Genomic DNA, 25681 nt, shown 5'->3' with positions numbered 1-25681 from the left:
TCTTATGATATTTTCTGTGATTGTGGAGCAGTTTTTTTAGATATTGGTCTAAGAAAGTAGGCATTTGCAATACCACTTAACATTGTATATGTATTTTTTCAGTTTTTTTTCCAACATCTAAAACTGCTACAAAACTGCAATGTGTAAATGAGAACATATACGATATACATTTTTGTATTGGTCTTGTGTGCTTTTATACTTGCCATAATATCATATCGTCATGTGATTGCTTACTTTTACATTGTCCTAATGAGCATTTTCTTTCTCTCCCTCTTTTTGACTTCTGCTAGTGCCTTTTCGGGAGACTCCAAGTTATACAAAACGCAGACGTGTTGTGAGCTGCGTGGGTCTCTCATCGCCCCGTTTTCTACAGCGTTCCGCCAGTGACAACAACCTCAATTCAGATGGGGCCCATTACTCTCCAGTGCCGTCGCTCCGTGGTCTACCCCCTCATCTGCTCACCCAGGGGCCTGACACCTCCGGAGGAGCAGCTGTGGGGGATAGTAGCCTTGCGAGCACTGCCAGCTCCCGCAGCACACATAGCCGCTCTCCATCATTACATCGTGCAAGAGAAGAAAGAGATACTGATAGCCACACTCTGAGGAGGGGAAGAGGAAAGAGCAGGTAAAATATTTATTATTGACTTCAATGGCAAGTGAAAAAAATACGTATTCAGTATGCTTCCCCTAGTGCAGGCAGATTCCCATTTGTAGGTGTTCCATATTTTCACATATTGATGGTGTATCCCTACGATATGTCTTCAGTGTGTGATCTGTGCTGATTTGACCCGACCGTCACATTAACACAAGGGGAGCAGCACTTGTTTAGAGGTCTGTTTAAAGGGCTTCTGTCACCCCCCCCCCCCCCCCCCCATTGTGCAATTGTCATTAGCCGACATTAGCTATTTGCTACTGTCAGCTTAGTGCAATCATACATGTCCTATCTTTGTCTGTGGCTTATTTCTTATAAAAATCATACTCTTATAATATGCCAATTTCTTCACTACCAGCAAGTTGGGCGTGTACTTGCTGGTAGCCGCCTTCTAGACACGCCCCATCTCCTCTTGATAGACAGGGCCAGCGAGCGCTCTCCTCCTCCCGCTGGCCCCGTCTGCCGCTGAATTCCCGCGCCTGCGCTGTAACGTTCCTCAATCGACGCCAGCTCCTTCCTCAGTGCGCCTGCGCTGATTACATCACACTACACCCGGAAGAGAAGACTTCTGGCATCAGCAATAATCGGCAGGCGCACTGTGTGACGTAATCGGCGCAGGCGCACTGAGGAAGAAGCTGGCAAGCGCGCGTCCTTCACTCAGTACGCCTGCGCCAATTGAGGAATGTTACGGCGCAGGCGCGGGAATTGAGCAGCAGACGGGAGGAGGAGAGCATTCGCTGGCCCTCTCTGTCAAGAGGAGATGGGGCGTGTCTAGAAGCAGCAGATGCGGCGGCTACCAGCAAGTACACGCCCAACTTGCTGGTAGTGAAGAAATTTGCATATTATAAAAGTACGATTTTTACAAGAAACGAGCCACAGACACAAAGGTAGGACATGTATGATTGCACTCAGCTGACATTAGCAAATGGATAATGTCGGCTAATGAAAATTGCACAATGGGGGGGGTGACAGAAGTCTGCCAGATAAAGTGTCATTCACACCTGTGCATTGTGTTGGGTATTGCAGCCCTACTTAATTCAACTTGGCTGGGTTGCAAAACCAGACACAATGCACAGACCTGTTTGGAGCCGTGATCATACATTGACAAGGAACAAATGACAGAGGGCACATTTCACTCTATGGCTGAGGAGGAATTCAGTGGAGTTGGACTTCTGTAGTAGAAAGACCCTTATAAATATAGGGACACATTTATTAAGACTGACGTTTTAGATGCCGTTGTTAATAAGCCCTATACCTGGCGGTGGATCCGCCGGAGTTATGAATAGGTACCGGCTTCTTCATAACTTTGGCGGATCCTCCGCCAGTTCTAAATGTAAGACCGCTTCCTTGCTGTCTTACATTTAGACCTTTTTTCTAGAAAATGATAAATGAGACGGGTCTACCGACCCCTCTCCTTCCCTTTCCACGCCAAACTCACAATTTTAGACCTGGCATGAGCAGGGAGAAGTCCCAGATTGCAGCGCAACTAACCGTTGTGCCGCAATCTGGCCTGAAATACGCCTAGTTTAGGTGTGTTTCACATTAAAGAAATGACCCCCGTAGATTATAAAGGGTATGCACACATCATTGAACCACTGAAAGATTTGTACACACTGTAGCCAAACTATTCCATCTTTATAAGCATTTAAGTTACACGTCATAGGTCAAGTACGACCATTGCATCTTCATTTCAAAGAGATTGTTCTTAATTTCAAATCAGACTGAAAAAAAAAATCTTGTAAAAAGGATCTAAACTTTTGTAAAGAACAAAAAGTGAAGCTCTGCTTTGAGCGCTCTGCAGCTTCATCTTTGCTGGGTTGTCCGAGCATGTGGAATACGGATCCCATATACTTTAAGTGGATCTGTACTCCACATGCTTGAAAAGCAGAGCTGAGCCAATGAAAGCTCAAATCAGAGCTTCTTACTTACGAAAGGCATGACCATGGAATATGGCGCTTGAGTTATTCTGTCTATAGATTTGTGGCATACAGATAGCGAGATATTAGAAAGATAGATAATGGATAGATGGGGAAATATATGCATTTCTTTATCTCCTCCACCATCATCATCATTTCCGTATTTCATTTTTTTCCTCATACGTCCATTATACACCTCAAAGTGCATTCTTTTTGTGCATTTCCAGCATTTACTACATTGTACTCAATAAAACTCTTAGAGACTATATTAAAACTGCTACTTACAACTGTGCAAGTTTAGAGGATTACTTTTCAGTTGGGTTTCCATAGAATAAGGGTCCATTCACATGTCCGTATTTCTGGCTTCTCAACCGTTCCGCAATTTTGCTAAACCGGTGCAGACCCATTAATTTCAATGCGTACAGCACACAGTGTTCCGTTCTGCGGTCCCGCAAAGAAGATACAGCATGTCATATTTTTGTCCGCAATTGCGGACAAGAATAGGCATTTCTATCATAGGGCCAGCCAGGTGCGGTTCGCAAATTCTGCTAATTTCTGGACTATAACCTTAAGACTCCAGTTTGTTGCTCACTTTTCTCTTGCATTTAACGAGTTATCAGTTGATAGAAATTGGCGGCATACAGCTAAGATATACCACCAGTGTCCAACTGACAGGGTCTGACCACTAATTCCCCTGCCAATTGCCAGAACGACATGTCAGCTGCTTTTTCCAGGTGGCTGCATGGATGGCAACGAAATATAATAGCTGTTCATAAAAAGACAGAGAGGAGTTGACAGAGACAAAGTGGCGAACGAAGCAACACGTCGAGGGTCGTAACAGTTGGATTTTGGCCAGCTGGACATAGGAATATGCCACCAATCAACCACTTTAAAGAGGTTGTCACATTTATCCTTGTGCCTTAGGAGATCAGATGGATGTAATAGAAGGAGAATCTCGTGCTCCCTTTTCCATCTATTAGTCAGAGAACAGAGCTGATGGAACGTTGCGCCTGCTCCTACAGTTCATAGATGACCTATTCATTACAGGGGTTGTCAGGTGATACATAATTCCTCTTGCAGTGCACACGGTGAATATACCTACATCTTTTCACGTGTATTACAGGCTGATCTGTCCGCTTCACAGTTAAATTAGTGAAATAATCATTTAAAAGAATTCTCTGAGATCCTATTCTCTGGATTGGTCATAAGTATCTGATCTGTGGGTGTTCCACACCAGGGACCCCGCCGATCAGCTGGTTGAGAAGCAGTGCCGTGGCCTAGGCCATGTGACTTTATGTTCATTGCTCACATGGCCCAGGCACAGCTCAGCCCCACTGAAATGAATGGGATCAAATGGCCAGCACTGTGCTTGGTGAGCAGAGAGAAGTCCGTTGTGGTACTGCGGGCGCCGGTGCCTTTTCAAACAGCTGATCGGTAGGGGTCCCTCTCTGGAGTTCAAAATTCTCATGAAACCTCTTTAAGCTGAATTCTTGTTAATTTGATAAGAATTCAGCTTTAATGCGTGTGTATGAGCTTCACTGGCAGATTTCACTGTGAAGGGTAGAGGGCAGCCCATTTAGTATGTGAAAAGATGCAGACTGCAGAGGACAAACCGTTGAACATTTTTAATAGATACCAATTGGAAAAAGGGTTTTTTTGATCCCTAAATAAACATGATGCAATAATAAAACAAATGTTCCCAAATCCATAGCTTTTAACAATTCTATGTTGCTTCCTTTGCTTGTAAGCCATCAATGGGAATTGGCAGTACCGTGAATCATAACACTAGAATACTATACTTACTGAGGCCTCAAATGATGCTCTTCTCGTAGTACCGTAAATGGGTATGCAGAGGACTTTTACAGGCTCCCTCGTCATTTATTTCCTCACAAGTCCCTATCACTTGTTATTTTTGCTGATCTTACAGAAGGGATGCTCGGATACCTGTGAAATAAACAGGAAATCATTCTTGATTGCAATCAGTATTGATGCCTTTTGTTGCTAACATCGATAGAAAAGGCTGAGAAAACATGCGTAAATAGGAATCCTTTTTTATTCAGGAATAGGCTTGTAAATAATTTAAATAGAATTTTACTTTTTCACTGCTGGGGAAGCAAATTTCCTGCACTTGTAGCTTCCCGTTCTGCAGAGCAGTCTCACGCTGTGATTTTCATTAGCATTCCTATGATAGACTCAGCAGGACCGTATGCTGGAGACATGCAGGGGAAATTGTATACTCAATTAGCTAACACAATCGTACATCTATATTGGCGCCTAGGAATACCTGTAAGTATAGCTGTATCCATTGAAATATTGTTGCATAGTAATGGTGGAAAATTCACGAGGATCTGCCCTGATAGTGATGCAGATGACAAGACGTCACTTTGATCAGACACCATAGCTGCTCAGGATGTTCCTGGAAAGGTATTTCATTTATTTTATGTTCGGTCTGCCTTGATGTAACCTGTTCCCCGCAGTGGATCTATCTTGACAAACATAAAATGTCAGTTTTTAGTCTTGCGGACTGTTCCTTCCATCCGCAAGCGTCAGCGGCCATGTTCTGAGGTTCAGATCTGTTCTTGCATGTGGTCAGTGTCGTAAGGGCCCCATAGCAAAGATCAAACCGGGCCCCCCACACAGGACAGAAGGGTTTCTGCCTAAACCCTTTTCAATGACTCTTGGGCCATTTTTCCACTGCCTCATTTGCGAAAAGTTGTTCCTTTAGAGGGTAAAGTTTTCACCCCCAGTAGAAGAGGAGATAATCTCAACTAAGACTGAGCCCCCTCTTGCCCTGGGCCCCATAGCATTTGCATGGTCTGCCGCTATGGTAGTTACACCCCTGCTCCTATGGTCAGTCAATACCATGACCACTGAAGGACAAGCAGTAAGGAAGATATTTCCCTAAGATAAAATTCATGTTGCTAAAAAATCCCCTGACGAAAACAAATAAAGAAATACGGTCTATGCTTCGTTCATACTCTCTCACTGTGCTGATGTCAGTGAATAAAATAGCTGAAAAGCACAAAAAAAAAAAAAAGAAATCCTGCAAGGATTACCTCCGTGTTGTCTTAATTACTTTCCTGTTAAGATATTTAAATATTGGACCAGTACATCCACCATATTGATTTTATGAGAGCGCAGCACCAACGGTGCATGCTAATTGCCTCGGTCTGTCTTACTGTAGGGAAAAGCCATTGAAGTGACGTCCACCTAGTACAATACACCACCTTATGTAATAAAATATACTCGTTTTACATAGAAGTAGATTGTAAAGTCAGTAAATAATGCTGTGCTGATAGATAGTGTCACACAAGGCAAAAAACGTATAACAGTACATGCTTGCCGTACTCTAATAAACATACATAAAGGGCTGGACCCTCAAGCAAGCTGTGATCTATACAGAACACACAGAGCCAGCTAATTACCCCTCATGAATCCCATGGACACAAGAATAGGACATGTTCTATAATTTGCAGACCGGACATAGAGATGAATGGGTCCGTGTGTGATCCGCAAAAAAAAAGGAAGATCAGACACCTGGTCCTGTCAAAGTGCAGAGGGCACAGCAGTTGCAGAGAGAGCCGAGTCTCTAGGTGTAACGGCAACGCCCCCGTTGCTCCTAGAGGCTCATTTGCATATATTATAACATCATTTCTCTCAGCAATGTGGACACATATGAACATGGGACCACCACAGATGCCTTCCGCTGCCAAGTGCACATGTAACAGGTCAGACAGTGTCATAGGTACAAATCTGCTGACAGATGCCCTTTATAGCGATGATTAGAAGTGAGCCGTGCCATCTCTTATTCAGAGATCAGTCAAAGTCCAAGTGATGAAATACTGCGCAGTCTGAGGTGTCCAGTTACCAGGGGTCGACAGTGCTCTGTCCCTATTATACCTTAGGACCTATATGACCCCAAAAGCCTACCCATGAAGCACCCGCCCTGACAAGGGCAACACTGTCCAGTTCCTTGCCCTACATAGAAATGCACTAATTTTCCCCGGACGCTGGTCAGCTGTACGGCACTGGAAGTCCTCAGCTCTGTCCTTGTGTTTTTTCTTCCATTGTGTAGAGCTGGTTCCTGCAGCACTACTCCTACTGAAGTGATCGGGAGCGGTGCTGCCGTAACCAGCTCCATCCAACACAATGGACAATGATGGACATTTCCAGGCCTGGCGCTAATCCCGCACAGCTGATTGGTAGGGATTCTGGATGTCAGACCCACACCAATCTTATGTGGATCATATCAAAATACTGGATTAGGCTAGTTTCACACTAGCGTTCGGCTGTCCGCTCGTGAGCTCCGTTTGAAGGGGGCTCACGAGCGGACCCGAACGCTTCCGTCCAGCCCTGATGCAGTCTGAATGGACGCGGATCCGCTCAGAATGCATCAGTCTGGCGGCGTTCAGCCTCCGCTCCGCTCAGCAGGCGGACACCTAAACGCTTGCAGCGTTCGGGTGTCCGCCTGGCCGTGCGGAGGCGTGCGGACCCATCCAGACTTACAATGCAAGTCAATGGGGACGGATCCGTTTGAAGATGCCACAATATGGCTCAATCTTCAAGTGGATCCGTCCCCCATTGACTTTCAATGTAAAAGTCTGGACGGATCCGCTCAGGCTAATTTCACACTTAGCTTTTTTTTGCCAATATAATGCAGACGGATCCGTTCTGAACGGAGCCTCCGTCTGCATTATTATGATCGGATCCGTTCAGAACGGATCCGATCGAACGCTAGTGTGAAAGTAGCCTAACCCCTTTAATGTTACATTTTTGTGTGATTTATAGCACTTAGTGGTTTAACTAAACCAACTAAAATAAAATATTTTTGTGACATTTTACGTGATATATTCGGCTTTTTATTACTATTTTTTAAGGATGTTTTTTAGTTCTATATGGAGACAATTGTGAAAAGTAGTTTTTTTTTTTTTACTGTATGTCCATATTCTTTAAATATGCAAATTGATACAGCAATATATTATTAAAATGGGTTCCCTATATTGTATCGGTTGTTGTGATATATAATATGTATAGTTTCACATGAAAGAGGAGACTTTTTGTATTTTATTATTCTTTTATATATGCCCCCAAAATGTCATTATAAGATCTCTGGGTAACATTTACCCTTTTTTTGTTATGTTTATTTTTGTTTATTTTGCACTTTTTCATCCAAAGGAGCCCACCTGTGGGGACATTTTAAACATGCAGACCTAAGTTCACACTCTAGGTATTTGGTCAGTTATTTCCACCAGTTAGGGAGCATTTACACAAACGTGTTTTTCTTCCGTGTCCGTTCCGCGTCTGTTCTGAAATTTTTGTGGACAATGCACGGACCCATTCATGTCTATAGGTCCGCGAAAATTGCGGAATGCCTTTTATTCTCATCCGTGTGCCTGTTCCATGTGTCCGTTCCTTTTATTTTAGAACATGTCCTATACTTGGCCGCAAATCGCGGTCCGTGGCCCCATAGAAAGTCATTGGGTCCGTAAAAACCTGATGGCACACGGAAATGCATCTGTATGTCATCCGTTTTTTGCGGACCCCTGTACTGTCGGATTTGAGAATTATGTTGAAATCGAAATGCGATTATTATAGCTTAAAGTAATCGCATTGCGATTTCAACTTAGAGCTGGGTTTCTAATGGGCCAGCTTGCTAGAATTAACGAAGTTTAACGAATATGGAATATAGCAGTGCTAAGGTGAAATCGCAATGCGATTACTTCAAGTTATATAAATTGCATTGCGATTTTAACTTACCACTGCTATATTCCATATTCGTTAATAACTTCGTTAATTCTAGCAAGCTGACCCATTAGAAACACAGCTCTAAATTGAAATCGCAATGCGATTAATATAACTTGAAGTAATCGCATTGCGATTTCAACTTAGACCTGGTTTACTATGGTTGACTTGGTAGAATTAGCGAAGATGAGGAATATGACGAATGTATTCGTCATATTCCTGCAAACGAAGATAACAAAATATTCTCCATCTTTGTTTTAGCTCCATATTCGTCAACGTCGCTAATTCTAGCAATCAAATAGGAAAGTTGACTATAGACAGCTGTGTTCAATTCGCTATGCGATTATATTACTTAGTTTTTTTAAAATTAAATAGAATAATCATAATACTTGATAATTAAAAGGGGTTGGACATTTAAATTTGTCAATTTTAACCCTTCCGTTTTTTTTTTGCGGACCGTGAAAAACGGATGACACACGGAAGCACCACGTCCGTATTATACGGATTTACGTAACGGAAACGGAAGGATAACTGAAGACATACGGAACACACGGATCCGTGATTTATGCACTACAAAACGCTCCCTTATTGTGAGCCAAAACCAGTAGTGAAGCCTACACAGAGATAAGGTATAATGGAAAGATCTGCACCTATTCTGCGGTTTTGGCTCACAATAACTGATGGAAATAACTGACCAAATAACTGAAGTGTGAACTTGGCCTAATCTAGGTCTATTAAGACCTAGCAGCTCTACTCTGACCAAGAGCATAGCAGCTTCCTCTATTCACTGCACAGCACTGATTGAGCACCGTGTGCCAAGGAAAGGTGAAGGCAGAAAGGGTAATAAACTGCTTCTGTCTTCTCCCCTGGCTGTCACTGACGACTGGAGATTTGGAATGTTGTGCTAGATTGGAGGAGCAGGAGCTTTAATCCTTCACCATGAATGAACGGTGATCTGAATTGCGTTCTCTTCAAACAGCTGATAGGTGGGGGTGCCAGGAGTTAGCCCCCTGCTGATCTGATATTGATGACCTATGGTCAAGATAATAGAAAAAAAAGGGAGTTAGGAGCAGCACTTCATTCGGCTTGTGCAGAGCTGTGGTGGTATAATGCAGCAGCTGGGCAGGAGACCCCAGATCCAAGGCGGTCCAAAGGTAGGCAGTAAAAGTCGAGGGCCACAGCAGCATGTCCAACCAAATCTTCTTTATTGTACAAAACTCCAAAGCACAGTGTCCAAAGGTAGCAACGTTTCGGTTTCAAGCTTGACAAAGGCTATACTTAGCCGAAACGTTGCTACCTTTGTACACTGTGCTTTGGAGTTTTGTACGATAAAGAAGATTTGGTTGGACATGCTGCTGTGGCCCTCGACTTTTACTGCCTATGGTCAAGATAGGTCATCAACATAAAAAAGCCCAGACAGTGCCTTTTATATATCATCATATGTTAATAAGAATAATTTGTATTCTTATATATTTTTCTGCAGTATTTATTTCCCCTTTTTTTTTATTACATTTAGATTTTGTTATTTTCTTTACGTCTGCTGCTTCTTACCGTGTTAGCTGAAACCAATGCACAGTAATAATCATAATAATAATAACAGCTTATTCATTTAAAACCTCCTCATTTCTCAACCCATGCTGGTTTGTATTTTCTATGAATGCCTTAGCTGTGATCCTGCTTTAGATTTTTTTTTTGAGGAGTCTCTGGAGACATTCAGGTTAAGGGAATCTAGTCAAGAAAATCGACATGGGTCATGACCTGCAAAAGTCGTCAGAAATGTGCAAGCTATTTGAAGATGGGTCTTAGGCATTTGAAACGGTAAAGCAATCAATATCTTAGAGAAAGGGAGGATGGAGTACAAAAATATTTTTTGCTTTTTTACCAATTGGCAATTTTCCAATAAATATTTATCATCTAGATATACTCACATCCATACATATTAATGGGGGTCAACCTGAGACATTATGGGTAACTCCATCAAAGGGCTAAACATCATGTCAGCTATGACTGGAACACTCAGATGAGCCTCCCTCAAAGTCAAAACTTCTTTTCTTTACCAAGATCCATTCTTGTTTAGGAAAAACATAGAGAACTCAAAACTAACATCCATTCCTCTGAATTGTCTGCTGAATTTCTCCCGAGAGGCCAAGATGGACTGTCAGGTCACTGAATGATTAGGTTGCAGCCGTTGATAGAAATGTATTAAGAGGAGAGGAGTGAATTGCAGAATGAGAGTGCGAGGCACTAACTAAGTGTATCACTGCCTCACAGCTATGCGTCTCACATATACTGCTCAGGGCGTCTCTATCACTGTTCCCTCTAAGCTGTGTTCTCTGTGATTGAAAGTGTTAACAATTCCAAACTCTGCAGCAAATAAAGCTGGTTTTGGGTCCTTAATCCTCAGTAATATGTTGTTTTAACCCTCTCCTTTTCAGAGTACACAGCTTAGAGGAAATATCTCACCCAGTTAAGCCAGTACCCTCTGCTCTGCACTGATGAGGGGCATTCACCCTGAAACAGCTGTCTGCAGATGAGATGCTGGCTTTTTTAATATCCGAGTCATGTCTCAGGGCCTATTTAAAGGGTTTCTGTCAGCAGGAAAATGGTTATAAACCTGGCGGACATTAATGATGTACTAATGTCAGCTAAACATAGCTATATTAGTGCCATCTCACTGCGTGCCGCCGTTATTGAGAAAAAAATAACCTTTATAATATGCAAATGAGCCTCTAGGTGCAGGGGGGGGGGGGGGGCGTTGATCCTGCGCATAGAGGCTCCATTCTCCCACCTCTGGCCCTGCTACACTTGATTGACAGGGCCAGGCAGCGTTGGTGTCCGCTTGCTGGCCCTGTCTTCTGTGAAAATCTCACGCCTGCATTGTCGCGTTCATTATTCGGCGCAGTAAGTGAAGGACGCTCGCCAGCTGCCAGCTTTACTCACTGTGCCTGCGCCGAAAACTGAACGGGACGGCGCAGGTGTGAGATTTCCACAGGAGACAGGGCCGGCAAGCGGAGACCAACGCTGCCTGGCCCTGTCAATCTAGTGTAGCAGGGCGTGGCCAGAGGTGGGAGAACGGAGCCTCTAGGAGCAGGGGCAATACCCCCCTGCTCCTAGAGGCTCATTTGCATATTATAAAAGTAATTTTTTTTCTCAATAACGGCGGCACGCAGTGAGATGGCACTAATATAGTTATGTTCAGCTGACATTAGTACATCACTATGGTCAGCCAGCTTAATACCCATTTTCCTGCTGACAGAAACCCTTTAAAGGGTTGAACATTAAAGGGGTTCTGCAGTTTGTTTAAACTGATGATCTATCCTCTGGATAGATCATCAGCATCTGATCAGTGGAGGTCCGACACCCAGGACCCCCGCCGATCAGCTGTTTGAGAAGGCAGAAGCGCTCCAGCAGCGCCGCGGCCTTCTCATTGTTTAACGCAGGCCGAGTGACGTCACGACTAGTGATGGCCAGTTCGCAGTGTTCACCGACAAACACATGCGATCTGCCATCTTTATTCCCAAGCCCAGCGATGCAGAGGTAAGCCCGATGAAGGCTGTTCTCGGAACTGCCTGCTCCCGGTAACCGCATGTGTTTCAGAGCGGCTCGTGGCGTCGGCACAGGTAAGGACTTACCTCTACATCGGGCGCAGCTAAGCTCTGTTCACTTGAATGTTAGTGGAGATGTTAACAAAATCTCAGCGCCACATAAATGTCATGAATGTTTAGCTTTTTTTCTGACGTTGTTTTATGCATTTTTCCCCCAAAAACTTCTGTGGCCGGATGTTAGCTAACAGTAGGTAGGGACATATAGAACACACTGCAAAAATTGCTTTTTGTGGCATTTTTCCAGCCCTTTAATGCATTTATGTTGGTTAGTACCATTTTTTTTTTTTATAATGCTCATGCTGTAGGCATTTTATCCTGCCGTTTTCCCGCAGGACATGAAAGATGGCAGAGAATAAATCCACGTTAAAAATATATGTAAAACCTCATACATGGAATTCATAGGGCCAGATTTATCATTAGCTCAGGTCAGAATAATGGAGTGAAAAGTTCCCCAAAAAGTCCCAAACGCTAAAACTGTGCACAAATTTGCGACTTTTTTCTGCTCTGCACTATGCTCGCCAGTTTTCTGAAAGTGGGCGTGTTTTCTTATGTAAATGAATCTCTAGACAGATTTACTATTGGGACTATTTAAAAAGTCGCAAAAAAAGTCGCAATTTCACTCCAGTGAGGACCATGCTTATCTTATGAGACTTTTTAATAGAACATGCGACTTTTTCATAAAAACGTGCAACTTTTTCGTAAAGATGTGCGACTTTTGTAAAGCTGCTTACTGACGGATAAACTGCTACCGTCAAACCACATTTATTACAGTCTTAAAGGGCCGATCATAAATCTGACTTGGCTAAAACTGACTTTAGCCATATGTTAAAGTGGAGTGAGCTGTCAAGAGTCGTGATAAATCTGGCCCATAGTGTTTTTTACCAGCAAAAATAAAGTTAATATTGCAAAAAGACTGCATTTGCGGAGGTCTTTTTTGGTAATGGAGTGTTTTGCTCCTCTTTCCTGTTAGGCCCCTTTTACACGGGCGAGTATTCCGCGCGGGTTGAACGCATTGCACCCGCACTGAATCCGGACCCATTCATTTCTATGGGGCTGTGCACACGAGCGGTGATTTTCACGCATCACTTGTGCGTTGAGTGAAAATCGCAGCATGCTCCTCTTTGTGCGTTTTTCACGTAACGCAGGTCCTATAGAAATGAATGGGGTTGCATGAAAATCGCAAGCATCCGCAAGCAAGTGCGGATGCGATGCGATTTTCACGCACGGTTGCTAGGTGACGATCAGGATGGGGACCCGATCATTATTACTTTCCCTTATAACATGGTTATAAGTGAAAATAATAGCATTCTGAATACAGAATGCATAGTACAATAGCGCTGGAGGGGTTAAAAATAATAATAATAATTTAACTGATCACATGATCCATCACCATGGTAAAAGATCATGTGACGGACCATGTGATGACCGGAGCGCCGTCACCACAGGTCCTTTTCCTCCACACAGAAAAGAAGAAGACAGAAGAGAAGCCGGGCTGCGCGATCAAGTAGATTAATGTGAGTTAATTTTTATTTTTTATTTTTTTAACCCCTTCAGCCCTATTGTATTATGCATTTTGTATTCAGAATGCTATTATTTTCCCTTATAACCATGTTATAAGGGAAAATAATACAATCTACAGAACACCGATCCCAAGCCCGAACTCCTGTGAAGAAGTTCGGGTTTGGGTACCAGACATGCCGATTTTTCTCACGCGCGTGCAAAACGCAACGCACCCGCACCTTTTCCCGCAACGCCCGTGTGAAAGAGGCCTTACAGTTGTAATGTTTAGCTACTGTACATAGGTGAGTATCCATTTGCCTCCAGGACAGTGTACAAGTACTTGGCGTTTTTCTCTGCCGTACACCCTGTCATGCTGTTCTTACGCTGGGTTCACACCTGAGCGTACCCGATCAGCGCTGTTTACAAGCATGTTTATCGGGCGTTTACATACAGTACAAACCAAAAGTTTGGACACACCTTCTCATTCAAAGAGTTTTCTTTATTTTCATGACTATGAAAATTGTAGATTCACACTGAAGGCATCAAAACTATGAATTAACACAAAATATGTCATATTCTAGGTTCTTCAAAGTAGCCACCTTTTGCTTTGATTACTGCTTTGCACACTCTTGGCATTCTCTTGATGAGCTTCAAGAGGTAGTCACCTGAAATGGTTTTCACTTCACAGGTGTGCCCTGTCAGGTTTAATAAGTGGGATTTCTTGCCTTATAAATGGGGTTGGGACCATCAGTTGCGTTGTGCAGAAGTCAGGTGGATACACAGCTGATAGTCCTACTGAATAGACTGTTAGAATTTGTATTATGGCAAGAAAAAACGAAGTAAAGAAAAATGAGTGGCCATCATTACTTTAAGAAATGAAGGTCAGTCAGTCCGAAAAATTGGGAAAACTTTGAAAGTGTCCCCAAGTGCAGTCACAAAAACCATCAAGCGCTACAAAGAAACTGGCTCACATGCGGACCGCCCCAGGAAAGGAAGACCAAGAGTCACCTCTGCTGCGGAGGATAAGTTCATCCGAGTCACCAGCCTCAGAAATCGCAGGTTAACAGCAGCTCAGATTAGAGACCAGGTCAATGCCACACAGAGTTCTAGCAGCAGACACATCTCTAGAACAACTGCTAAGAGGAGACTGTGTGAATCAGGCCTTCATGGTAGAATATCTGCTAGGAAACCACTGCTAAGGACAGGCAACAAGCAGAAGAGACTTCTTTGGGCTAAAGAACACAAGGAATGGACATTAGACCAGTGGAAATCTGTGCTTTGGTCTGATGAGTCAAAATTTGAGATCTTTGGTTCCAACCACCGTGTCTTTGTGCGATGCAGAAAAGGTGAACGGATGGACTCTACATGCCTGGTTCCCACCGTGAAGCATGGAGGAGGAGGTGTGATGGTGTGGGGGTGCTTTGCTGGTGACACTGTTGGGGATTTATTCAAAATTGAAGGCATACTGAACCAGCATGGCTACCACAGCATCTTGCAACGGCATGCTATTCCATCCGGTTTGCGTTTAGTTGGACCATCATTTATTTTTCAACAGGACAATGAACCCAAACACACCTCCAGGCTGTGTAAGGGCTATTTGACCATGAAGGAGAGTGATGGGGTGCTGCGCCAGATGACCTGGCCTCCACAGTCATCAGACCTGAACCCAATCGAGATGGTTTGGGGTGAGCTGGACCGCAGAGTGAAGGCAAAAGGGCCAACAAGTGCTAAGCATCTCTGGGAACTCCTTCAAGACTGTTGGCAGACCATTTCAGGTGACTACCTCTTGAAGCTCATCAAGAGAATGCCAAGAGTGTGCAAAGCAGTAATCAAAACAAAAGGTGGCTACGTTGAAGAACCTAGAATATGACATATTTTCAGTTGTTTCACACTTTTTTGTTATGTATATAATTCATAGTTTTGATGCCTTCAGTGTGAATCTACAATTTTCATAGTCCTGAAAATAAAGAAAACTCTTTGAATGAGAAGGTGTGTCCAAACTTTTGGTCTGTACTGTACGTGCGAGGAAACAAGCAAAAGCTCATTGTCACGCGTTCCCGCTAAGTCTATGTGCGGGAACGCGCGACAATACGCCCCCAAAGAAGCTCCTGTACTTCTTGGGGCGTAGGGCGTTTTACAGCACGTTCGTACGCGCTGTAAAACACTCAGGTGAGAACCATGCCCATAGGGAATCATTGGTTTTTGCCTGTTGAGCGTTTTACAGCGCGTAGGAACGTGCTGTAAAACGCTCAGGTGTGAACCCAGCCTTACAGATTACTCTGTTTATCTGGATGGGCTTGTACATTTGCACATGTTGTCTCACTCAGAAAAGCATGTGTCATACTTCTGACGATGTATGAGGGCCCTGATTTAGTGTGTTAGTTTTTCAAGTGCAATACTTTTAGAACATAGATGTTTTTATTGCACGGTTGTCTTTTGTGCCGTTCCTAAAAGCATATATTAACATTATGTAAGCATGATGAGGTCTGTTGTGTTTCTCTCATTTCCTTCTCTACGAGATTTTTGTAGTTGGCTAGGGATATCATAATTATGAAACCCATTATTGTCTCTACTGCTGCATAATCATTTAATAATAACTTGGCATATCTTTACAGTAATCATTTTGAATACAATCTTCTCAGCGGCCGATGCTTCACTGACAATTTTTTATATTAATGGGGTTTTACAGGAGTTTAATATTGATGGCCTGTCCTCAGGATAGGTCATCAATATCTGATCGGGGGGATCAGCTGTTTGAAGATGGCATTGAGCTGCAAATAGACCATGTGGTCAATGAACATGATGTCATTTTCCTGGGAAGAGACAAGGAGCGCTCCAATGGCTGCCTCTTTAAACCTTTGGGAGATGGATCCCCTTCTATTCTGTTGGTGACCTGTGCTGAGCATAGGCCATCAATACCGGACTCCCAGAAAACCTCTTTAATGACCCCATAGCACACATAATTATTATGACAGTAGGACTGATCATCAATGAACTTAGAACATGGCCGATAATAACATCATGGGTTTTAATTCATTGTGATTGAGTGTTCCAAATTATATTAGTATAATTGACATGGCAACTATTGTAAATGATTATTTACATCCCTGTTAATTCTCGCTCTAAAGGTCTCTAAGTAGCATGAAAGCTTACGGTGATAATGGCCTAGTGTCCAATATAGAGAAATGTCTCCCCATATGCCCGGGCCCCTCACACAGGTTGTACTTACCTGGCTCCCTGGCACCCATGTCGCTTCTGACACACGCACGGCCGCCGCTGCATCTCCCCACGATGCTAGTGAGGCTCGTTCCCGTTGCGGCCTGCTCTTGGCTGCCCCTCCCGACTCTAGACGTTTTCATCTGCACGACGGGGAGATGCACTGGCATCCGTGCGGGCATCAGAAGTGACATGGGTGCCGGGAATCCCGGTAAGTACAACCTGTGTAAGGGGCCTGGGCGTTTGGGGAGGCATTTTAGGGGTTGGATAACCCCTTTTAATTAATAAGATTTATCCATTACAGAATACAAGAATCAGTATATTCCAATCTAGTGTTGCCACCTGTAGGCCTGCATTGGAATATACCATTAATAGACCTAGAAGCCTATTACTACTATGTAACGCCTTCCTGATCTCAGCGAGTATTTTTTTACTTTTCAGAAATCTGAGGTGTTAAATGTCCGCGATCTGCATTATCGCTGATCACAGACATTAGCCCATGATGTCTGCTGTATGAAACAGCGGGCACCCAATGGCTATGGCACTTGCTCCACTCCGGATCGGGCGCTATCATGTCGGGATGGAGTTGAAAAAGGGATTTTATTCTGATTTTATTAGACCATTTGATGAAGGCCATCCCCTTCCCCACCCAAGCCCACAATGTTAGACCTGGCGTGAGCGGGGAAAAGTCGCAGGTGGAGGCACAACTAACCGGTGCGCTGCCATCTACGCCTGAAATACGCCTAATATAGGTGTATTTCAGTATAATAAATGACCCCCTATGAGTTTAAGGCACATAAAAAGTTCCAATTGTAACACATTTTCTACGTATACCGATTACAGTGTCCGCATTACCTCTACTGATCGCAATGTCCACATATATAATAAGTGCAATGTCAGTATTACTATACTGATTACAATGTCCACATATACCTATACAGATTACGATGTCAGCGTTACCTATACTTATTACATTGTCCACATTACCTATAATGACTGCAATGTTAGTATTACCTATACTTATTAGTGTCCACATTACCTATAATTACTACAATGTCAGCATTACTTATACTGTTTTATACCGATTACAATGTTAGCATTACCTATACCGATTACAATGTCAGCATTACCTATACCGATTACAATGTCAGCATTACCTATACCGATTACAGTGTCAGCATTACCTATACCGATTACAATGTCAGCATTACCTATACCGATTACAATGTCAGCATTACCTATACCGATTACAATGTCAGCATTACTTATACCGATTACAATGTCAGCATTACCTATACCGATTACAGTGTCAGCATTACCTATACCGATTACAATGTCAGCATTACCTATACCGATTACAGTGTCAGCATTACCTATACCGATTACAATGTCAGCATTACCTATACCGATTACAATGTCAGCATTACCTATACCGATTACAATGTCAGCATTACTTATACCGATTACAATGTCAGCATTACCTATACCGATTACAGTGTCAGCATTACCTATACCGATTACAATGTCAGCATTACCTATACCGATTACAATGTCAGCATTACCTATACCGATTACAGTGTCAGCATTACCTATACCGATTACAATGTCAGCATTACCTATACCGATTACAATGTCAGCATTACCTATACCGATTACAATGTCAGCATTACCTATACCGATTACAATGTCAGCATTACCTATACCGATTACAGTGTCAGCATTACCTATACCGATTACAATGTCAGCATTACCTATACCGATTACAATGTCAGCATTACCTATACCGATTACAATGTCAGCATTACCTATACTGATTGCAATGTCAGCATTACCTATACCGATTACAGTGTCAGCATTACCTATACCGATTACAATGTCAGCATTACCTATACCGATTACAATGTCAGCATTACTTATACCGATTACAATGTCAGCATTACTTATACCGAATACAATGTCAGCATTACCTATACCGATTACAGTGTCAGCATTACCTATACCGATTACAATGTCAGCATTACCTATACCGATTACAATGTCAGCATTACCTATACCGATTACAATGTCAGCATTACCTATACTGATTGCAATGTCAGCATTACCTATACCGATTACAGTGTCAGCATTACCTATACCGATTACAATGTCAGCATTACCTATACCGATTACAATGTCAGCATTACTTATACCGATTACAATGTCAGCATTACTTATACCGAATACAATGTCAGCATTACCTATACCGATTACAGTGTCAGCATTACCTATACCGATTACAATGTCAGCATTACCTATACCGATTACAATGTCAGCATTACTTATACCGATTACAATGTCAGCATTACTTATACCGATTACAATGTTAGCATTACCTATACTGATTGCAATGTCAGCATTACTTATACCGATTACAATGTTAGCATTACCTATACTGATTGCAATGTTAGCATTACCTATACCGAATACAATGTCAGCATTACCTATACCGATTACAATGTCAGCATTACTTATACCGATTACAATGTCAGCATTACTTATACCGATTACAATGTTAGCATTACCTATACTGATTGCAATGTTAGCATTACCTATACCGAATACAATGTCAGCATTACCTATACCGATTACAGTGTCAGCATTACCTATACCGAATACAATGTCAGCATTACCTATACCGATTACAATGTTAGCATTACCTATACTGATTGCAATGTCAGCATTACTTATACCGATTACAATGTTAGCATTACCTATACCGATTACAGTGTCAGCATTACCTATACCGAATACAATGTCAGCATTACCTATACTGATTGCAATGTCAGCATTACTTATACCGATTACAATGTTAGCATTACCTATACCGATTACAGTGTCAGCATTACCTATACCGATTACAATGTCAGCATTACCTATACCGATTACAATGTCAGCATTACTTATACCGATTACAATGTCAGCATTACTTATACCGATTACAATGTTAGCATTACCTATACTGATTGCAATGTCAGCATTACTTATACCGATTACAATGTTAGCATTACCTATACTGATTGCAATGTTAGCATTACCTATACCGAATACAATGTCAGCATTACCTATACCGATTACAATGTCAGCATTACTTATACCGATTACAATGTCAGCATTACTTATACCGATTACAATGTTAGCATTACCTATACTGATTGCAATGTTAGCATTACCTATACCGAATACAATGTCAGCATTACCTATACCGATTACAGTGTCAGCATTACCTATACCGAATACAATGTCAGCATTACCTATACCGATTACAATGTTAGCATTACATATACCGATTGCAATGTTAGCATTACCTATACCGAATACAATGTCAGCATTACCTATACCGATTACAATGTCAGCATTACCTATACCGATTACAATGTCAGCATTACTTATACCGATTGCAATGTTAGCATTACCTATACCGATTACAATGTCAGCATTACCTATACCGAATACAATGTCAGCATTACCTATACCGATTACAGTGTCAGCATTACCTATACCGATTACAATGTCAGCATTACTTATACCGATTGCAATGTTAGCATTACCTATACTGATTGCAATGTCAGCATTACCTATACTGATTGCAATGTCAGCATTACCTATACCGATTACAGTTTCAGCATTACCTATACAGATTACAGTGTCAACATTACCTATACCATATACCTAAATATAGTATTGCCAACATTGCCTTTACTGATTGCAATGTTAATGTTAGGTCTCTTTCACACTACAATATGTTGAATTCAGTGTTTTGCGTTCCGTTTTTCACGGATCCGTTGTTCCGTTTTTTGCTTCCGTTGTGGTTCCGTTTCCATTCCATTGTTCCGTTCCGTTTTTCCGTATGGCATATACAGTATACAGTAATTACATAGAAAAAATTGGGCTGGGCAAAACATTTTCAATAGATGGTTCCGCAAAAAACGGAACTGATACGGAAGACATACGGATGCATTTCCGTATGTGTTCCGTTTTTTTTGCGGACCCATTGACTTGAATAGAGCCACGGACCGTGATTTGCGGCCAAATATAGGACATGTTCTATCTTTTCAACGGAACGGAAAAACGGAAATACGGAAACGGAATGCATACGGAACACATTCTGTTTTTTTGCGGAAACATTGAAATGAATGGTTCCGTATACGGACCGTATACGGAACGCAAAAAACGGACCACAAAACGGAAAAAAAAAACGGTAGTGTGAAAGAGGCCTTAATTACTCGAATTGTAGCTCAGTTGTGGACCCTTTCTAAAGCAGCTACTGAGTGTCCTGCCTGTCTACTTTTCGATTTGTAAATGTTTGCCGAATGCGGAGGGAAATCTCCTAAAACATACATTAAATGGACCCATAGGCCCCCATTATACAAACACAGGCAAAAATTGTCTTCTCTTTGCCTCTATTTGGCAGAATCTGCTCAGGCTTCTCTTTTTTGTTTACTGCGTGCATTTAGGCCTCATGCACACGACCGTTGTGTGCATCCGTGGCCGTTGTGCCGTTTTCCGTTTTTTTTTCGCGGACCCATTGACTTTCAATGGGTCCGTGGAAAAATCGGAAAATGCACCGTTTTGCAGCCGAGGCCGTGATCCGTGTATCCTGTCCGTCAAAAAAATATGACCTGTCCTATTTTTTTGACGGACAACGGTTCACGGACCCATTCAAGTCAATGGGTCCGTGAAAGAACACGCATGCACACAAGATTGGCATCCGTGTCCGTGATCCGTGGCCGTAGGTTGCTTTCATACAGACGGATCCGAAGATCCGTCTGCATAAAAGCTTTTTCAGATCTAAGTTTTCACTTCGTGAAAACTCATATCCGACAGTATATTCTAACACAGAGGCGTTCCCATGGTGATGGGGACGCTTCTAGTTAGAATACACTACAAACTGTGTACAAGACTGCCCCCTGCTGCCTGGCAGCCCTGATCTCTTACAGGGGGCCGTGATCAGCACAATTAACCCCTTCAGGTGCGGCACCTGAAGGGGTTAATTGTACTATCATATCCCCCTGTAAGAGATCAGGGCTGCCAGGCAGCAGGGGGCAGACCCCCCCTCCCCAGTTTGAATATCATTGGTGGCCAGTGCGGCCCCCCCCCCTCCCTCCCTCTATTGTAATAATAGCTTGGTGGCCAGTGTGCGCCCCCCATCGGGCCCCCCCCTCCCTCCCTCTATTGTAATAAATCGTTGGTGGCACAGTGTGCGCCCCCCATCGGCCCCCCCTCCCTCTATAGCAGTAACAACATTGGTGGCCAGTGTGCGGCCTCCCATCTCCCCCCCCCCCCCCCGATCATTGGTGGCAGCGGAGTTCTGATCGGAGTCCCAGTTTAATAGCTGGGGCTCCGATCGGTAACCATGGCATCCAGGACGCTACTGCAGTCCTGGTTGCCATGGTTACTTAGCAATAGTACAATAGTAGAAGATTCATAGTTACCTGCTTGCTGCTGCGATGTCTGTGTCCGGCCGGGAGCTCCACCTACTGGTAAGTGACAGTTCATTTAGCAATGCGCCGCACAGACCTGTCACTTACCAGTAGGTGGAGCTCCCGGCCGGACACAGACATGGCAGCAGCCAGCAGGTAAGTATGAATCTTCTACTATTGTACTATTTGCTAAGTAACCATGGCAACCAGGGCTGCAGTAGCTTCCTGGTTGCCATGGTTACCGATCGGAGCTCCAGCTATTAAACTGGGACTCCGATCGGAACTCCGCTGCCACCAATGATCGGGGGGGGGGGGGGATGGGAGGCCGCACACTGGCCACCAATGTTGTTACTGCTATAGAGGGAGGGGGGGCGCACACTGTGCCACCAACGATTTATTACAATAGAGGGAGGGAGGGGGGGGGGCGATGGGGGGCGCACACTGTGCCACCAACGATTTATTACAATAGAGGGGGGGGGGCGATGGGGGGCGCACACTGTGCCACCAACGAGTTAACTACAGGGGAGGGAGGGGGGGGGCACTGGCCACCAATGAGTTAAAAACAGGGGGGGGGGGGCAGTCATGTACACAGTTTTTTTGTATATTCTAACCTGAAGCGTCCCCATCACCATGGGAACGCCTCTGTGTTAGAATATACTGTCGGATCTGAGTTTCACGATGTAGCTCATATCCGACAGTATATTCTAACATAGAGGCGTTCCCATGGTGATGGGGACGCTTCAAGTTAAAATATACCATCGGATTGGAGAAAACTCCAATCCGATGGTATAAAAGAACACTTTACATTGAAAGTCAATGGGGACGGATCCGTTTGAAATGGCACCATATTGTGTCAACGTCAAATGGATCCGTCCCCATTGACTTGCATTGTAATTCAGGACGGATCCGTTTGGCTCCGCACGGCCAGGCGGACACCAAAACGACTTTTTTTTCATGTCCGTGGATCCTCCAAAAAACAAGGAAGACCCACGGACGAAAAAACGGTCACGGACCTGCGGACCCCGTTTTTGCGGACCGTGAAAATAAACTGTCGTGTGCATGAGGCCTAAAATTGCATAATGCACTATTCCATACAGAGGCATGTAGTAAGGAAATGTATACAGCGCATTATATATTCTTCAAAAATGAATGCCCATGGGAAATCCCCCCAACCAAAGCCTTGGACATAGGTTGCCAACACAGTGTGTAAAGAGCCTAACCCAGTGGTTTGTCACCTTTTGCATTCGGTTGACATGACTAGGTTTGTAATGTAAGGCTGATTACTAGCTGAAATAAGTCTGTCTTTAAACTTTGGCTGTCATGGCAACTGAACAGCTTTTGTTTCATAAAGCCTACATTTTATGAAATATTCAATGTAAATACATGTGTCAAAGAAATCCATTTTAGGCCTAGATTCTTTTTTTATAGATTGCAGTTTTCAAATTTCTGTTGGGCTATTTAGAATCTTGGAATTAATGAATGCAGTTTTTTACTTAAAGGGAGTCTGTCACCTCCATGTGGCCATATACAGTGCTTACATGGCTCTGTAGCACACCTATACAGGATTGTAATTGTACTTTTGTTCTTTTTCTTTAGACTTGCACCAGCAGGAAAAACAAGGTTTAATTCATATGCAAATGAGCACTCACAAGTGCCCAGGGGCGGCGTTCAGTGTGTAGGTGCCCAGGCTGCTCTGCCTTCTTTTCACTTTACTCCTCCCCAGCCTCTGCCTTTGCCCGCCCTCCAAGTCCGGACCTATCGATGAGGCAAGAGACTTGGAGGGTGGGCAAAGGCAGAGGCTGGGGAGGAGTAAAGTGAAAAGAAGGCAGAGCAGCCTGGGCACGTACACACTGAACTCCTCCCCAGCCTCTGCCTTTGCCCGCCCTCCAAGTCCGGACCTATCGATGAGGCAAGAGACTTGGAGGGTGGGCAAAGGCAGAGGCTGGGGAGGAGTAAAGTGAAAAGAAGGCAGAGCAGCCTGGGCACGTACACACTGAACTCCTCCCCAGTCTCTGCCTTTGCCCGCCCTCCAAGGAGGGCATTATAAATATATGGAGCACTGCTGGGGGACATTATAATCATACAGGGGGAACTACTGGGTGTAGTACAGAGGGGGAATTATAAATACAGGGGTCACTGGTAGGTGACATTATAATACAGTGGGCACTACTAGGGATAGCACAGAGAGAGGCATTATAAATACAGAGAGCATTGCTGGGGGACAGTAAACATTCTTGGGGAAATACAGAGGGGCAGTTGTAAATATTGGGGGCACTACAGGGGGCAGTTATAAATACTGGGGGCATTATAAATACAGAGGAAGGCCGCTACGGGGACATCATAAATGCTAGGGTTACTTCTAGGGGGGCATTAAACATACTAGGAGCACTACTGGGGATTATAAATGCAGGGGACATTAAATACTGGTGGCACTACTGGGATCATTATAAATACTTGGGCACTAGAGGGGCCATTATAAATATTAGTTGCACTACAAGGGGTCTATTATAAATGCCTTATTACTACTGGGGGTACTGTGGGGCATTTTTATTGGGTACAATATGGAGGAAATTGCTACTAATGGGGCACTCTTGGGGAGTGTAATCACTATTGAGGGCCCTATTACTAACGAGGGCACTCTGGAAGAGAATTATTACTATTGGTAGGATGTTTGGGAGCCCCTTTGGGGACTATCTGTATGACACTGTCATTTCATAAGTATAGTATTTGGGTGTATTGGGGGGCACAGTGAGCACTGATCTGTACAAAATTGCCCTCTTCAAGTGTACAAAACATTACATTTGTGAAAATAAATCAGGCATGGATCGGTGAGGATTTACATACACCTCCGGCTGATGCTAATGAATAGGTCTGCCATTGCCGAAAAGTGGCTATTTATCACTGACCACTACTACTACTACGCCTACATAGAAAGAAGATGTGTGGCTATCAGGTTTCATACTGTACTGCTGCTGCCGCCACGGCTACTACTGCCGCTACTACTACCCCTACACAGCCGCACATCTCTTGCTTTGTATGTGAGAACAAGACATTGTTCAATAAGTTACAATTCCAGCGTGCACGGAAGGACCAGGAGATCCAAAGCATAAGGAAAAAGAAGAGGGAATCCGGCACTGTAGATGCTTTGTAGTAGAAATCTTCCGTTTATTAGAGCAACATAAGTCCACATACAGACAGTTCAAATCACAAGCGGTAATTCGTTGATGCGTTTCGGACAGAGTCCTTAGTCGTAATGAGACATTGCTTCTTCTCCTACTTTTGTGTGCTTATAAACATGGGCAGTCATCTGTGAGCCAAAACCAGGATTGGAGCCTCCACAGAGATAAGGTATAGGGGAAAGATCTGCACCTGTTCTATGTTTAGAATCACACTTGGTTTTGGCTCAAAATCACTGATGGAAATCACTGACCGAACATTGATGTGTGAATGAGGCATAATACTGACAGTTTCAATGCAGTACAGTATAGCATGTTTTGTACTGCATTGAAACAGGGATCAGATCCTCAAAAGTTGAAGTCCCATAGTGGGACAAAAAGCTAAAGTAAAAAAAATATGAAAAAAAAAGCTTTAA

General features: G+C 43.4%; 1 protein-coding gene across 10 annotated transcripts in view; it reads left to right on the top strand.

Moving 5' to 3' along the window:
* Positions 1 to 25681, top strand: part of SHANK3 (SH3 and multiple ankyrin repeat domains 3) — a 393399-nt gene that overhangs the window by 254203 nt on the left and 113515 nt on the right. For all 10 annotated transcript variants that reach the window (XM_044279905.1, XM_044279906.1, XM_044279904.1 and 7 more), the window contains one exon: positions 291 to 624. In XM_044279905.1, coding sequence (XP_044135840.1) covers positions 291 to 624 — 334 coding nt within the window. The remainder of the gene's footprint in view (positions 1 to 290; positions 625 to 25681) is intronic.

This window comes from Bufo gargarizans, chromosome 2 (genome assembly GCF_014858855.1).
Source record: "Bufo gargarizans isolate SCDJY-AF-19 chromosome 2, ASM1485885v1, whole genome shotgun sequence".
NCBI lineage: Eukaryota > Metazoa > Chordata > Amphibia > Anura > Bufonidae > Bufo > Bufo gargarizans.
This window is presented reverse-complemented; position numbering and strand designations above follow the sequence as displayed.